Source organism: Strongyloides ratti (assembly GCF_001040885.1).
Source record: "Strongyloides ratti genome assembly S_ratti_ED321, chromosome : 2".
Classification (NCBI taxonomy): domain Eukaryota; kingdom Metazoa; phylum Nematoda; class Chromadorea; order Rhabditida; family Strongyloididae; genus Strongyloides; species Strongyloides ratti.
The window spans coordinates 8743307-8759740 of NC_037308.1; the positions used below are offsets into that span (position 1 = coordinate 8743307).

The 16434-nt window shown below is 21.8% G+C and overlaps 5 protein-coding genes across 5 annotated transcripts; 2 read left to right on the forward strand and 3 right to left on the reverse strand.

The window, feature by feature from the left end:
- Window positions 1-1368: 1368 nt before the first annotated feature.
- SRAE_2000278300 (DNA-directed RNA polymerase II subunit RPB9) lies at window positions 1369-2090 on the reverse strand (the record flags this gene model as incomplete). Its single annotated transcript, XM_024653893.1, has 5 exons — window positions 1369-1558; window positions 1601-1729; window positions 1775-1864; window positions 1915-1955; window positions 2082-2090. 5 exons carry the CDS (start codon window positions 2088-2090, stop codon window positions 1369-1371), a joined length of 459 nt encoding a protein of 152 aa, XP_024507325.1.
- Window positions 2091-3001: 911 nt separating this feature from the next.
- SRAE_2000278400 (Transcription initiation factor TFIID subunit 3) lies at window positions 3002-6007 on the reverse strand (the record flags this gene model as incomplete). Its single annotated transcript, XM_024653894.1, has 4 exons — window positions 3002-3030; window positions 3074-4087; window positions 4136-5746; window positions 5809-6007. The coding sequence occupies 4 exons, from the start codon at window positions 6005-6007 to the stop codon at window positions 3002-3004; spliced, it is 2853 nt and encodes a 950-aa protein (XP_024507326.1).
- A 1438-nt stretch (window positions 6008-7445) lies between these two features.
- Window positions 7446-7931, forward strand: SRAE_2000278500 (LRAT-like domain-containing protein; the record flags this gene model as incomplete). Its single annotated transcript, XM_024653896.1, has 1 exon — window positions 7446-7931. The coding sequence occupies one exon, from the start codon at window positions 7446-7448 to the stop codon at window positions 7929-7931; it is 486 nt and encodes a 161-aa protein (XP_024507327.1).
- Window positions 7932-7966: 35 nt separating this feature from the next.
- On the reverse strand, window positions 7967-8942 carry SRAE_2000278600 (Epidermal growth factor-like domain-containing protein; the record flags this gene model as incomplete). Its single annotated transcript, XM_024653897.1, has 4 exons — window positions 7967-8084; window positions 8139-8453; window positions 8502-8730; window positions 8786-8942. 4 exons carry the CDS (start codon window positions 8940-8942, stop codon window positions 7967-7969), a joined length of 819 nt encoding a protein of 272 aa, XP_024507328.1.
- Window positions 8943-10661: 1719 nt separating this feature from the next.
- SRAE_2000278700 (Sodium bicarbonate transporter-like protein 11) lies at window positions 10662-12978 on the forward strand (the record flags this gene model as incomplete). Its single annotated transcript, XM_024653898.1, has 2 exons — window positions 10662-11080; window positions 11136-12978. The coding sequence occupies 2 exons, from the start codon at window positions 10662-10664 to the stop codon at window positions 12976-12978; spliced, it is 2262 nt and encodes a 753-aa protein (XP_024507329.1).
- Window positions 12979-16434: the final 3456 nt, after the last annotated feature.

Consider the following 16434-nt stretch of genomic DNA (forward strand, 5'->3'; position numbering starts at 1 on the left):
TTCTAATGATGATAAATATATATTTCTTTTAAAAGTTTTTCTTTTTTTGTAACATTTTCCATTATTTATGATAAATGTATTCTATATTTTATTCAATTCCACAGGCAGTATTAAGAAATTTTTTCTAACAAGTTTTGTAGTTTGTGTCAAATTTCCTATTTTTTGTTTTATTTTTTATTATTTAATATATTCAAATTTTTTTTTTCTTATGCATATGAAATTCAGTAAATAACGACATTCTATCCAATCCATTATTTTGAGATTAAATATTAATATTTTTAACAATGCTCATATTCTTTCTATTTTTATCACTGTTAAGTAAGTATTGTCTTTATGGTCTTCTTTATTTTTGCAATCATCTTCTTCCGTTATGTTTTTCTGGTTAAACAATAGAAAAAATTTTTTCTTCCATCAACTTATCTAATTAAACTTTTTTTTAAACTCATCTAAAATTATTGTATAATTCTCTTTTTTTTTTTAATTCAATCTTATATAATTTTATTTCTTTTTATCCTTTTTCAAAGATTGAACAACATTTCATTTGCCTTCTTTGTAATATCAGGAGATTGTATTAATTTTTCTTTTAAAGAATAAAATAAAAAAAAAAAATATTTTATGCTTTTACAATAAGTATAACCCGAAATTAATAGAAATTATCTTACGAAATATTTAAATTTAAAAAACAATTATATGGTTTTAAATTTCAATGAAAAACAAAAAGAAAAAAAAACAATTCATTAAATTTCAAATTAATTTGAATATAATTATTATTTTCTAGAAAACAAACAATAATTTTATATTATAATCTGCATTTTTAATAATGTTATCAATATTTGTTACAGAAATATTACTACAGTATGACAATAATAAATGAAGTTAGATTAAAAGATATTTAATATATTATTCATCTATTAATATTATTTCACATTGCCCAATCTAAAAGTTTATTTTTTTGTTTTGTCTAATAATTAAAAAAAATATTACAAGAAGGAAAGAATTAACAAAGCAAATGACTTTTTGTTGTCACAATACTACACCAGCTAATCATAATATATTTTCAATTTTTGTTGAAGTATAAAATTATTCCTTTGGTAATAATTCCTATAAGAAAAAAACAGTAAAAAATACAATCGTCCTTTATTCCTTGAAGTTGATAAGAAAAATACAACAATATCCAAAAAATTTTATCACAGATGATAAGCTTTAATATATTATTCTTAAAATTAAGTTAAAAAACTAATATAATCAAAATTTAAAGTAACAAAGATTAATTGTTAAACTGATTGCTAATTATATTTTCAAAAAAAATGTAAATAAAATAAAATGTACAAATAATTACAATGATGAAAAAAAAACTAAGATTGCAATTTATTCACACCATCTATGACAGCATTCAGGATTTTTGCAAGCATAGTACAACCTCATCTCATCCTCAGCTTTTCTGGTCTGTGCATGAAAAAATACACTTTGTTGGTTACCACATACAGGACATGGATGTTCTTCAGTTGTTGGCAAAGTCGGATCTTGGTAAATTTCAGGAACAATGTGTCTCAACTCACTGAAAAATGTTATTACATTTAAAAAAAAAAATTAAACATACTCAACATCCTGAATGAGTTTGTTAACATAAATACAATTAGAATCATCATCCTGACGAAAATCACAATGTCTACAGGCAAACTGCAATTTTCTTCTTTCTTTATCTTCCTGTGGATATAACATATTGTTACTAAAAAATTAACAAATAAAAATATATTAAGTATATTAGACATACCATTCTGGGCAGAATTTTATTCCAACATAACGTAAAGGATCTCCAGTATTCATTTTTATTGTTTTTATCAACCAACAAAGAAATTTCACCCTGTTATATTACAAAAAACTAGATGCTTTCTTAAAAAGGTATCACATTACCAAATAGATCCAAGAAAAATCTTGACAGGAAAAAAAAATTTCTAAAAATCAACAATATACTTAAAAATAGTAAACATTAACATTGGTTTTATTTAATGTTTTTTTTTAAGTATACATTGTTAAAGAGGAAAATAAATTGGGGCAGTTATTTATAATTTATAACATACATTTATCATTGTGTTTGCCACAAAAGACTTGACATATTACGAAATTTAATACTTAATTATCTTTAATAATCATCATACATATCTAACATTTATTTATTACACATTTTATTTTTATGAAAAATTAAAAATTCTCATATTTCATAGAAAAAATTTAATATTTATGTTGTAAATTAATAATATCAGTTTAAAATTATACTTATATTTTAAAATAGAGATGTAATGTTTAATTTTATAAAAAAAACATACAAGTGTGACATAAAGCTGACATATTCTAATAATAAAATGTTAAACAGATCATCATAAATTATCTACTGTTAACAATTTGTTAAAAAAAAATCTTCAAAACACAAATCAATTAGAAAGTTTTATTTGAACATTATTTTTTCACTCTTTAAAAACATATTAATAATAATTAATTTTATTTTTCTGTAATAAATTATAAGTCATATTTTATACATTAAATAGTATTTATACAAATTTAAAATTAATTTATTTGAAAATATAATATTAAAATCTCTAAGCACAAGCCTAACTTTAAAATTATTTTTTACAAAAAATTAACATCACAACTGTTTTTCCAATCTTTCTACACACCTTTAGGTCAAGTTTCATTTCAAACCACCATTTTTGCAGCAGATGCTAGTTATTACTGGAATATTTATATGAAAAACGTAGTTTTTTTGGAAAAATAATTGCACTTTTTGTTACCAGCACATTTTTACCTTAGAAAAAGTTATTTAAAAAGTTAAAAAAAAACTTTTCATAACTCACTTCTCACCTATGTACATAGGATTAAAACAATGTATTTTTCTTTTTTTTATACAAATAATTTAAACATATTCAATAAAATAAAATAAAAATAGTAAAAGTTTTTTAAACATCTAGTTAAACCGATATAATGAACAATGCTATTTGGTATTCTAAGGGTTGTAAACGGTAATTTTTGTCGCTATAAGATCATAATTATATTTTCATCTTTTTTGAAGAATTACTTTTATTAAGATCTTTGGAATTTTTACGTTTTCTATCTTTGTTTTTTTCTTTTTTTAGACAATCTTCACAAAACCAGGATTCATGTTCTGCTGGCGCTACTATAAGACCAACACAATGAAAATGATACCAGCATTCGCATGTATCACAACCAACCATCTCTGCATCTTCATTGTAAGCTACATGACATTTTGGACATATCCATAACCTTTCTTCATCATCACCTCCATTTCCACTGATAGAAGGAAGAGTTATTGGACCAGGCGGTGTTTCATTTAATGGTAATAACATTGTTTTACCACTATCTTCATTAAGAGATGGAGATTTTTTATGTAATGGAAACAAATTAGACATCTTTCCACCTGAAGACTGTTTAAAAGAATTTGATTTTTTTATGTTAAAAGAAAGACCGTCATTACTTTTTTTTTTTTTTTCTTTTTTATCTTTATTTTTGGTTGGTGATACACCAAAATTATTTAATATATTTTTCACCTGTGATTTACCCCTCTCTTCTTTCTCTATGTCCAAAGGGCCACTACCTGGTCTAGAAAAAGATATTGGTGTCATTGGCCTTTTGATTGGTGATGATTCTTTATCAACTACAATGCTACTCTCTTTACTTTTGTCTTTATTGATACAGTGACTACTACTAGTTGATGCCTGGATCTTATTTTCTTTCGCCATCTTTTCTTTTAAATTACGTATATAATCGGAGCCATTATCATTAAACGAACCTATTACCGTTGGTATTGTTGGTGGTTCCGTTATTTTTTTCTTATCTTTATCTTTTTTTTTAATTTTACTCTTTAACATATCTGGATTTGTTGATGGAAAAGAAACATTATTTTCAACTTTCAATGTTCCTTTTTCTTTTTTGTGTTTCTTTTTATCCACATTCAAATTATCAGGTTCGATACTTTTTACCTGCTTTATTTCATCATTTTGTCTTCCTACTATTGTTGATGTATTTGTGGTATCATTTATAGGTTTTACTTTAACTTTTAAATCTTCATTAACTATTATGTCATTAGATGATGATTTATTTAATATTGGGCTATATGTACCTTTGGAATCAGCAAGTTGAGACGTTAAAGGAGTTGCTGTCAATACGGTTGGACTTGTAACAGAAGAGTTTGTTCTTTTAAAAGTAAGTTTTATTGGAAGTTTCTTTTCAACTGGTGTAAACAAGGATGAAATACTAGCAGCATCAGAATTATCTGAAGATTTTACATCAATTGTTAATGGTTGTAAATTTTTATTAGGCATATTTGTTTGTCCAACTTTTTTATCAATTTCAGATGAATTTAAAGTTTGTAGAAGTCTTTCACGTTCCTCTCTTTTACGTCTCTTTTTTTCACGTTTCTTTTCTTTACGTTCTCGCTTTTCACGTTTTTCTCTCTCTTTATCAGTTTCAGTTAATTGAACTGATTTATTTATAATTTTTGGAAGTACAGGTGTTTGTTTATTGAATTCTTTATTATATCCTATTTTGGGTGTTGACTCTGCTAAAGGCATTGTGGAACTAATATTCAAAAAACTACTATCATTAAATTTATTAACACTATTTTGGTTGGAACCACCGATTTTAGAAATACTACTTGTTGGTGTATCAAATTTGAGACCAGAAGAATCTGTTGCAGATTTAGAGTGATCTTCTTTAATTTTGTTAACTTTTTTAGAAGGAACTTTCACTTGTGATGGAATAAATGTTGCGGTTGGAGAAGCTGTGACATTCTTGAGAACATTTTCAATAGTCATATCAATAGAATCCTCTTTACAAGATTGTTTACTTTTTTGTTGTGTAAATTGAGAAAATTGTTGTGTTTGTGGCCCTTTTTGTTGGTGATTATTATAAGGCTGTTGTTCTTGAATATTAATATTACCACTAACAAATCTTTGAATTGCTTGATCAATTGATTGTGCATTATTTTGTACTTTCTGGAAAGAAAAATTATGAGATACAAGTTTAGAAATCATATCACATTGAGCAAGTAAATTAAGTTGTGTAGCAGCATCAGGTGGAATTTTCCCTATTCCAAACATAGCTGCAGTAGCACTATAATTTGCCATAAGTTGTTGTAGAAATGTTTGATTAGCCAGATCATTTAAATTTAAATTACCAAGCAAGGGAAAATTTGTAAGAGGCGGTTTGGATGATGAAGCCATTTCGGAAACTTTTGGAGATTTGCAAGTGTTATTAGAATTTCTTGAGGTATCCACTTTGGGAATATCACGTTTAGGAAATTTAATTTTAACAGATTCTTCTATATCTTTATTTTCAACTTTAATGGGTTCTGGTGGTGGTTTTGGTTTTTTAGTAGAAACAATTTCAAATCCTAAATCGGTAACTTTTTGACCTTTAAATAGTGTTAAAAATTTTGATTTCGTGGTCTTTTCCACAATATTAGTTTCAATGTTTTTTTGATTTTCTTCATTGTCCTCTGATGGAGCAATATTTTCTTCTTCCACTTTATCAAGATCTTCAACAATATCTTCTTTTGGTGGTTTTTCTCTACTAACAACTTGATTTCTTTCAACAATAAATGGAAGACCATGATAAAGATCTCTTTTTGGCATATCAATTTGTTTAACAAAATCAGATATTTCAGAAACTTTATTATGCATCGTCTTTAAGCTATGGAAAACATCATTAACACTTGGTTCAGCTCGATTAGCTACATAAAAAGACAAAAATATATTGTTAAAGAAGAGAAAAATTTTTGTTGTTATTAATTACCTAAATTAGCAAAACTTATTGTTCTTTTACTCAGAGTACAAAAATATGTCTCAAATAATCTAATTAATTCAGTTAATGCTTCCACAGTCACTCCTGAAAATCCAATATCTTCAAGAATGATAGCCATTGTCTTTGTAACCTCATCTCTAATACACTCTTCTGGCCCTTGTGTTAAGGGATCCATTGGACATTCAACCATTAGACAAATTATTATTAATTTTTCGGCATATATTTAGATGAAATATAACAAACAATTTACAAGAAGAAAAGTCAATCCACAAAACATGGAAAAACTAAGCGTTTAACCATGTAGGGTACACAATATACCACTGAAAATGTACCAATATCGTTCTAAGACCATACAATACTTTGCGCCCTCATTATATTTACAACATTTTTGTACATTATAGTATATTTCATTTACAGCTTTTTTATTTTTAAAGTATACATTTTTACAAATAAAGTATAGTACTAAAAGTTTTCTTTTTCATTTATATAAAATAACATGGTAGAAAATGTAATTTTAATCAAAAAAAAAATAAATTTAATTTCTATCTATAAAATATCATTAATTTATCTCGTTATAATTAATTAGTATTAAAATATGGCAACAATATATAATTTGTAAATGTCTAATAAATAAAAATGATAGACGATAAAATATACAGATTTATATTTGACTATATAAAGTGTTGCTCAGTGTAATTTTACTAAAACTAATACAAATTATTTTTTCACTTAATCCAAATATTTATTCATTTATACTGTTTCAATAACTATAACCTACATTAATGATATTTAACCACACTATCAATATGAAATTATAAAGTCTCATGATTATATATATATATATATTAAAATGACAACAAATACTCTTCAACCAGAAATTTTTTTAATTTTACTAATTATAAAGAAATTTAAAAATATAATTAGTTGAAAATCATTTGAATTGTTATTAAAATAATATTATAATATTTTTAATTTTTTTTCTACTTGACATTTTCATTATACTTTTATGTAATATATATTCTGCAAAAATAATACATTTATTATAAATTTTCTTTAGTACATATTATATTAAAAAACAAAGAGTATTTATGTAGTAATTTTAGAGAAAATTATTCTCTTGCTAATGTATTAAACTTTAAAAGGTTATTTATATTCATTCATTTTTTATTTATGACGTTTTTCAACTTATTTGTATTAAAATTTTTGAAAAATAAAAATAAATTATTTTCTTCAACTGTATTAATGATGATCCTCTATTTATAAATTTGATTTCAATTTTAATTTAAAATGAAAAAAAATGTTGATTGTTTTTTTACTTTTAAATTATATATAATTTTATATCATGTAAACAATTAGTTTTATAAAAACCTAAAAAAAATATTTAAAATATATGTATAAAAACTTTTCTAACAATAATACATATTACCAACTATAATTTTTTGTTTTTTAAGATCTTTGACCATATAAAATTAAACTTAAGATAAATTACTATAGTAGTATAACAATGATTTATCATCTAAATATAGGATAGAATTAATAAGACAAAATAAGGATTAATTTTGATGAAAAAAAAGTTCAGAAAACATTTTCATTATTATTTTATTTAAACTTTTTTTTTTTGTTTTATAATGTCTTCTGGGTTTTTATTTGATTCTCAAAACTTTATTAATGATTCACTAAAACCACTATTTTATGATGACAGGAAATATGAAAAATCTGAAATTTTTTTACCAAATAAAAGACCAATAGAAACTATTTTTGTTTCATTCAATGAGATAAAAGATTCATTAAAACCAGGAGATATTTTAGAATTTAAATATCCTCTTTTCAATCATTGGGCTATATTTCTTGGAATATATAATTGTTTTTACATTGTAATTCATTTTCGTGTAGTTAATCCAGCCCCTTCTATGAAGCATGACATCTTTATCGAACCAATTAATACTAGAAATAAAGTTAGAATAAATAATATTAATGATCATGATGTAAATAGGAGATTACGATCCGCAGATGAAATACGTAAACTAGCATTGGAAAGATTAGAACATCATAAAAAGTATAATATAATCACTTATAATTGTAAACATTTTGTTAATGATTTAAGATATTATTAACATTTTTTTTATTAGGAACTTTATTGTATAACAAATTAAACAAAAATTATTATGAAATGAATAAAAAATAAAGTAAAAAGTAGAAAATAATTAGGAATGTGATAATCCGCAGAATTAAGTGATAAAAGTTCTTCTGGGAAATTTTGAATGCATCTACAATAAATTTTAATTAATTATATATAGATGTATTTTTTAGATTGAACTTACGGCTCGTCAACTTTGCACTTAATGTCACATATTTCTCCATGATAAGATTGATGGCATTTACAATAACCATTCTCATATTTTCCATGGATACATGAAACAATATTTAAACAATCTGGACCAGAATAGTAGTCACTACATTTACATGTACCATTGACACTATTTACATAACGTCTTGAATGTAACTCATCTGGAGTTAATCTCCAACATGCAAGTCTCTCACACCATCTTCCATCCCATTGGTTTTTACAGGAACACTCTAATCCATTATTACCTCTAGAAAGTATACCATCATTTTCACAAATATTGGTACATCCTCTAAAATAATATTAAAAAGTTTAATAATAAAAATTTTAAAAAACTTACCTTCCTTTTCTAAAAAAAAGATTTTTTTCACATTTATCATATATATGACAAAAAGCACCAGACCATCCAGGTTTACAAACACAAATATCTTTTTCAATAATTCCATTAATTCTATTGTGTTTACATCTTATTTCCTCAAATTCAATATTATTACCAGTTTTTCTCCATTTTCCATTATCATATTCCCAAAGTCCACACTCCTCATAATATCCATCAATTAAACCAAAGTCTAATAAAAAAAAATTATTACATAATATTTAACTTTTATATAAAAAAAAATTTACCAGTTTCAGTGGTACAATTTGTCAAAGTATCTAAGCTAATTACTTCCAAATTCTCTCCATCACTATCTGTGTTTTTATGTCTTTGTAGATAGACTCCTGATAAGGACAAAAAAACTAAAATAATAGTTCTAAGAAAGCGGATTCCTTTTAAAATCATATTCAAAAGACAGTTTTGTTAGCAAAAGGATATTAATTCCAGATGACTAAAAAAAAATTGATGATAATAGTAAAGTCAAAAAAAGAAAATATGTAATATATATATATATATATATATATATATGATAAGAAAAAGACTTTATATTATGTGAAAATGCATATATGTATATGTGATTGGTTATTTCAAAAAGCGACCAGAAAAATGTACTTTGTTAAAATGTATTTTACAAGTAAGAGAAGGACTTTATACTTATCATCATTTAATTAAAGGATTTTACATTCACTAGTATATATTTTTATTTGAAAGTAAAACATACATCTATATTAAATAAGTAATACATTTTATAAAATTTACAATTATATGTTACAATTATTAATTATGTTAACATGTATCATATTTTTTAAACTTTTTACTTTATTCTTCTTTCTTCTTTCATGATTAGTGGTTTGTTAAAAAAAAAGAAAGAAGTTTTCTTTCATACATAAATATTGTATTTCCCATTGTTTTTTATTTTAAAAATGCTATTTTTTTTTATCTATTTTTTTAATCAACTTACGTCATTTTTTATGTAAAATGTTATTTTTTTTTTTATTATTAGAATTTATCTTTTAAGGATATAAAATATTAATTATTATACTTAAAATAAGAATATTCTAATTATTTTTTTATCGATACTCATAAAAATGGGTGTAAGTATATCTGTACTTTAAAGATAATCTAAAATATGTTTTATTAAAATAGTTTTCTATTTTGATTGGCGTTTAAATGACATCTTTTGTATTAATTTTTTTTCTCTAAAAATTAAAACAAATATAACTATTTTTTTTTAAATTCTATTTACATAATTAATTATTTTTCTTCTTATAATTATCTTTAATATTTTTTGGTCTTAATATTTGTATAAATGTAACACATTTATTAATTTCAGTACCAATTATCATTCTATTTGCCTCGATTATCTCTAAATTGTTTATGAATTGAAAAAATATATATATATATTTTAAATAATATTATGAAACCAAAGACTAAATTTATTTTTATTTCTTTCTTTCATCAACTCAATTAACAGTTATTTGAAATTGTAAGCAAAATACCTAATAATTTTTTGAACAATGATAAAACACACACCAAAAATCATTTTTTTAAATATTAATTTTAACCAACAAAACATATCATGAAAAATAAAATAACATTTTTGCCTTTGAAAATGACCTTATCCGGTTACACTTTAACAATAAATTCCATAGTTTAATATACTGATTTTTTTTTAACTTATACTCCCACAACTAACATCATTATATTTTATAAAACTTTGTTTGAATTTAAAATAACATTTCTTTTTTTTTTTTTTAAATTGTTCTTCACTATTAGAATATTTAAATATTTATTATATTAAAAATAAAAGGAATATATTATTAAAATATTAAGAATGATTCATGTAGTTGAATATTTTTTAAATATTTGTATAATATTAATATTAATATAATTATTTTTTATATTGTAAAAATGATCTAAAAATTTAACATGATAATAATCTTTTTCTTCGTGTACTACCTACTTTCTATTTTTAATCTTTTAATATCAAAAAATGGTAATTTTTTTTGTCTACTTTACATCAATTCCTTTTTTTAAAACTTTTTATTCTAATAAAATTATTCTATATTAACAAATATTTTATTCAAAAATTTTTATTCTTCTCCATATTTTTTTTATTATAACATGCCTCCAGAGAATAATAATAAATTTGTTCAAGTTAACTTGGAACAATTAGATGTTGCAAAATCTAGTCAACAATTTCTTTTATCCCACCATCATGTTATTCATTTACAAAAAAATTTCTCTACAGAAGTTAGAGCTATTTTAGATATCAAGAAATATATTCCCAATGCTTCTATTATTCTTAATGAAAAAAGTACATTGTTAGATACAATTATTAATAATTTGGTTTATGAGATTATTTTAAACAACAATTTAGAATATTCTTCTTATATTGATGATGTAAAAGAAAAAATTTTTAATTATTCATATAATTCAGAAATAAAAAATTCTTTAGAATTATTATGTCTTAAAAATGTAATAACACCTATCAAAATTATTGATGATGGAATTTTTAAAGATCAAAAATGTTTAACAATTTAGTAAGTATCAAATGATAATATTATATAAGTATTAAAATTAATTTTTTTTTTATAGTTGTGATATTGAAAATATTTCTCAATGTTATGTTGGAATTTGTAAATTACAATCACCAACAAATTTTAGTCAATTTCTAGAGTCATTTCAATATATTTCACTTGTTATTGGATCTGTATCATCAAAACTTACCAAAACATCATTTGAAGTTGGGAGGACTATTTCAACAATTTTAAGTGATGATTCTTTAAGATTAGAGTTAGAAGATATAAATGATAAAGAAAAATTTAAGGCTAAAATTATGGAATATTCAAAAGAATTATATAAAATTGATAAGGATAAAGAAATTGAAAAGTTTAATGTCAACAACAAATGGGAACCATTATTATGTATTATCAATGATTTTAAAAGACGTTGGAAATATTATTTATCTGACTGGTGGGATGGTTTATCAGATTATCATTCTATCTCTAAAACTATTTCAACAACTATTTATTTATTTTTTATTATCCTCCTAACGACAATTGCCTTAGGAATGCTTAATGAAAATAACACAAAGTCAAAAATAACTGTATCTAACCAAATTTTATCTCAAATTATTGGTGGTATATTTTTTTCTTTTTTTGGTGGTCAACCATTTCTTGTTCTTTTATCAACAGCACCTATAACTATATGTATATCTATATTATATCAAATTTCATTAATTTATAATTATAATTTTTATTATCTTTATACTTGGACTGGTATTTATACATCAATATATCTTATAATTTTTGCATTATTTCAAATGTCAAATATAATGAAATATGCTAAAAAAAGTCTTGAAGAACTTTTTGGATTATTTATTAGTATATCATTAATAATAAAGGCAACACAGGCAACATATTTTGCCATTACAAGATATGACAAAAATTGTACTAATTCTTTAGATATTTTTTCATGTGACAGATCCAGTGGTTTATTATTTATTATTATGATTTTTGGAACATTATTTATTTCATTATGGTTATTTAGTTTTAGATTAACATCATATTTAAATAAATTTATAAGAGATTTAGTTGGAGATTATAGTTTACCATTAGCTATCCTAATTATGACAATTATTGGAACAACAATTTTTAATGATATACCAAAGGAAACATTTATACTTAATGATAATGAGACACTTTTAAATATTACACAATTTTGGAATTTAACAAAAGATGGACATATATTAGCATTACAATTAGCTATACCAATTTCAATATTATTTTTTATGGATCAACTTATTGTAACAAGAACAGTAGATAATGATAATAATAAATTAAAAAAAGGTTCAACAGTTAATTGGGATCTTTTTGTTGTTGGAATATTAAATATAATACTTTCATTACTTGGTTTACCATGGATGCATGGAGCTTTACCTCAGTCATATCTTCATTTAAGGGCACAGGCAGATGTTGAGGAAAAAATTGTTGATGGAGTATCTGTTGAAGTAATAACAAAAAATAGAGAATCACGCCTTGCAATTTTTTTAACTCATATACTAATAATTCCAACATTCATATATTTTTTACCATATCTTAACAAAATACCAACAGCCGTCTATCATGGTCTTTTTCTAAATATGGCATTAATATCAATGATAGGAAATAAATTAATTGATAGAATATTATTAATTTTTACTCAACAAAATTCATATCCATTAACAAGTTGGATACAAAAAGTTCCACAAAAACAAATTCATTTATTTACCATTTTTGAAATAATTCAATTACTTCTATTAGTATGTATAGGCTTTTCTGGTAAACCATTTGTTGAATTATCCTTTCCTATAATAATTTTTCTCTATATTCCCTTACGTCTATGGATTTTACCGTTCTTCTTTACAAAAACAATTTATCTTGAATTTTTAGATAGTTAGCATCAACTATCATGTTAATTTTTTTTTTTTTTTTTTTTTGTAAATTATTCTTTTTGTTTTCCTTTTGTTTGCCTCATTGGTTACTTTTTTTTTTCTATATACATATACATCTAAATATTTTTTCCATCTATTATTTACACATTATAATATCTGTTTTTTTTTTTGTATTTTTATTATTTTATATAAAAAAAATAAGAATCCTAAAACTATAAACAATTAAAGCTTATGTAAAAAATTTTAAATACATTTATACATATATTATCATTTTATTAAACTGCATATAAGATAAAGTTTATTTTTTAATTTCTTATTACATATTTTTTAGTAACAATTTTAATTAATTAAACTAATAATTTTACCATAATTTTATTTCTAAATTTATTAATAAAAAATTTTATGGATAGAATATTATTTAGGTAAAATTTTTAAATATCTTTATGAGATTACTTTTTTTTAATTATTTCTTAAAAGTATAAATATATCAATTATAAACTTTTGTTATATTAACTTTTATTTATATCATTTTTTTTTAAATTAATCACATAATTAAGATATTAATAATTATTAATTATGTATTATTCATTGTATAAATAACAAAAAAATTTTTTAAATTTATCATTAATTATTGTTACGGCTAATGTATATATATATATATATATTCATTAAATTATTCTATATACATATATATATATTGAGTGTATTGAATATATAAAAATTAGGGGATGCACATTTATTAGAAAATATCGAAAGTTACATTGTTCATCATTTTTTTATCCCATATATTATTCTAATAATAATTTTTAATTTTTTTTCATATCTTCTTCTTTATATTTTCAAGAATTATATAAAATTTATATTTTTCTTTTCCATATAATAACAAAAAAAAAAACTTTAATCTTTCTATATGGTTATTTTAAACTACTATTACTAACATTTACAAAAACTATAATTAAACTTTTTTCACTATCTTTTACTTTATAGGAAATTGTTACATTTTTAGAAGTGTATATGTTTGAAATAAGATTCTTTTTCCTTTTATGGTTTAGTGATTTTATTTTTTTACTTATTCAACAACAACAAAAAAAAAAAAATTTTATACGTAAATATGAAATAAGTTATTATTTTATATATATATATATTTTTTTTTTCCATAACTCAATATAATAAACATCACTTTTAATAATCAATTTATATAATAAATGTCCACTTCCTGATTCTATATTTATACACCTTGTTATATTTCTTATTACATTAATAAATTAATATTATTGGTCATTAAATGATAAAAAAAAAGAACTTTAATATTACTCAAAAAGTATATTTTATTTCTTTTCCTTAAATAATGTTGTTTTTTTTTTTTAAAAAGTGATGTTTATATAAATTGTTCAAAATGATTTAATGTTCTAATTCATTCATTAAAAATGTATTAATTTTTTTTTTAGTAATACTAAAAAGGTATCAAGTTAAAAATTTATTCCTTTTTTGTTTATATATTTAACAAATTATTAATGTATCATTATAATAATTATTTTTGCTTTAAACAATTTTATCACCTTTTTTAAAATGAATATTTAACAAGATATGTTCATATATATATATTTATTTGTTAGATAAATATGTATATATATATATTTTTACAAAAAAGAATAATTATAATTAATGGTAAAAAAAAATTTGTAGGTAGGAAATGTGAATAACTTATAAAGTATATTCTTTTTCAAAAAAAAAAAAAAAAATAAGTTAAAGTATTGTATGATATATGATATCGTTAAATGACACTGAAAGTTAATGATTAAATTTGGATAAAAATTTCAACATTATATACCATCTACCAATAATACAAGAAATGACTACTTTAAAATTAAAGAAAATAGCCTTTTATTTATATGAAAAATTTTTATTTTCTTAATATATTAAGTGCTTCATGATATTAATGTAATGCTGCCTCTGGACTACATAACAAGGGTACACTAAATATATATGATGGAGGGAGAAATAAAATTAATTGGAAAATGAAAAGAAAACTACATTATTTTGGGATTTTATAAAGTAGCCTTTTTTAATAACTTTGTTATCCTCCTCTGTAATATAATTATATCTTATATAGATAATTTTTATTTAATATATATAATTTCTTTTCTATAAATATTATGAGATCAAATGAGACAATACTTATTATATTGTCATTATTTTTAAACTGAGACATTAAAATTTATTAATATAATTTCTATTTTTAATAGTAATTTTTAAATAACTAAAAATATATGCATATATATATATGTATATATTTATATATATGTATTTTTTTTTATCGTCTCATAACTGAATCTTACTCTATTATAATAATTATTCTTCAACCATATATATTGAAGAATCAAATTAAAATTTCATGTCATATGCCTTTATTATAAATATACATTATATTCGTCTTTCATCTAATGTAAACATATATCCTCCCAATTTTTTAAACTTAATGTGACTCTACAAAAAAAAAAAATTTAAACTATCTTTATATTCATTTTACAACATTCCATAATACAACTGGTCTCAAAATCACTCCCCTTCTACAAATATATATTTAGAATTGACCAGTTTTTGACTTATCTCTAATCTAATGAAGCTTGCCATATTCAATTTCTGCTTAATGAAATATAAAACTTCTTTCATATTTAATTCAACTCTCTTTTATATTTATATATTTTTAATATATTCCTACTTTTAAATAACAACTTGTAGCTTGCAGCAAAAAATTTTATACAAAAAAATTGCCATTTTCTTTTTTTTTAATAATAATATTTATTATTTCATTCTTTTTTCATTTTGTATCTTTTTTTTTTTTTTGATAAAAAAAAACTTTGTTATAAATATCATAATAAGTTATCTTTTATATGTACCCTGTTGTTTTTTTTAAAACATTTCATATTAAATGTATAAATCCATCACTTAAAAATTATACTTTGAAAGTAATGTTTTTATTTTAATTTCAAGTACATATAAAGAGAAACATTTAATGAAACTAGTTGAATTATTAATTTTTTTCAATTTATATATTTATGCTTATAATTATCTTTCTCATGTTTTCTTTTTAAGAAATATTGTTAGAAAGTTTAATATTTTTTTTTATACCAATTATCTTTTTTTCTATTTCCTTATATAAACGATAATAAAATGAATTTGTTTTCTTTATTTTTAAGATCGTTAAAATACATACGTTTGGGGTTTATTTAGTTACTATAAATAAGGAAGACGACTGTTAAAATAAATTACACTATCTATATTTATATTTATTTCATATATATATTATACTAAATATAATCATTTTTATAAAAATTATCACATTAAATCTTTTCCCTCTCCTTCTTATTAGTACACCATTTCTTTTTTTTTTTTTGGTAACAAATTGACTGAAAAAAGAAAATATTATATTATATTAATTAACACTTCCTTCTTTTATTG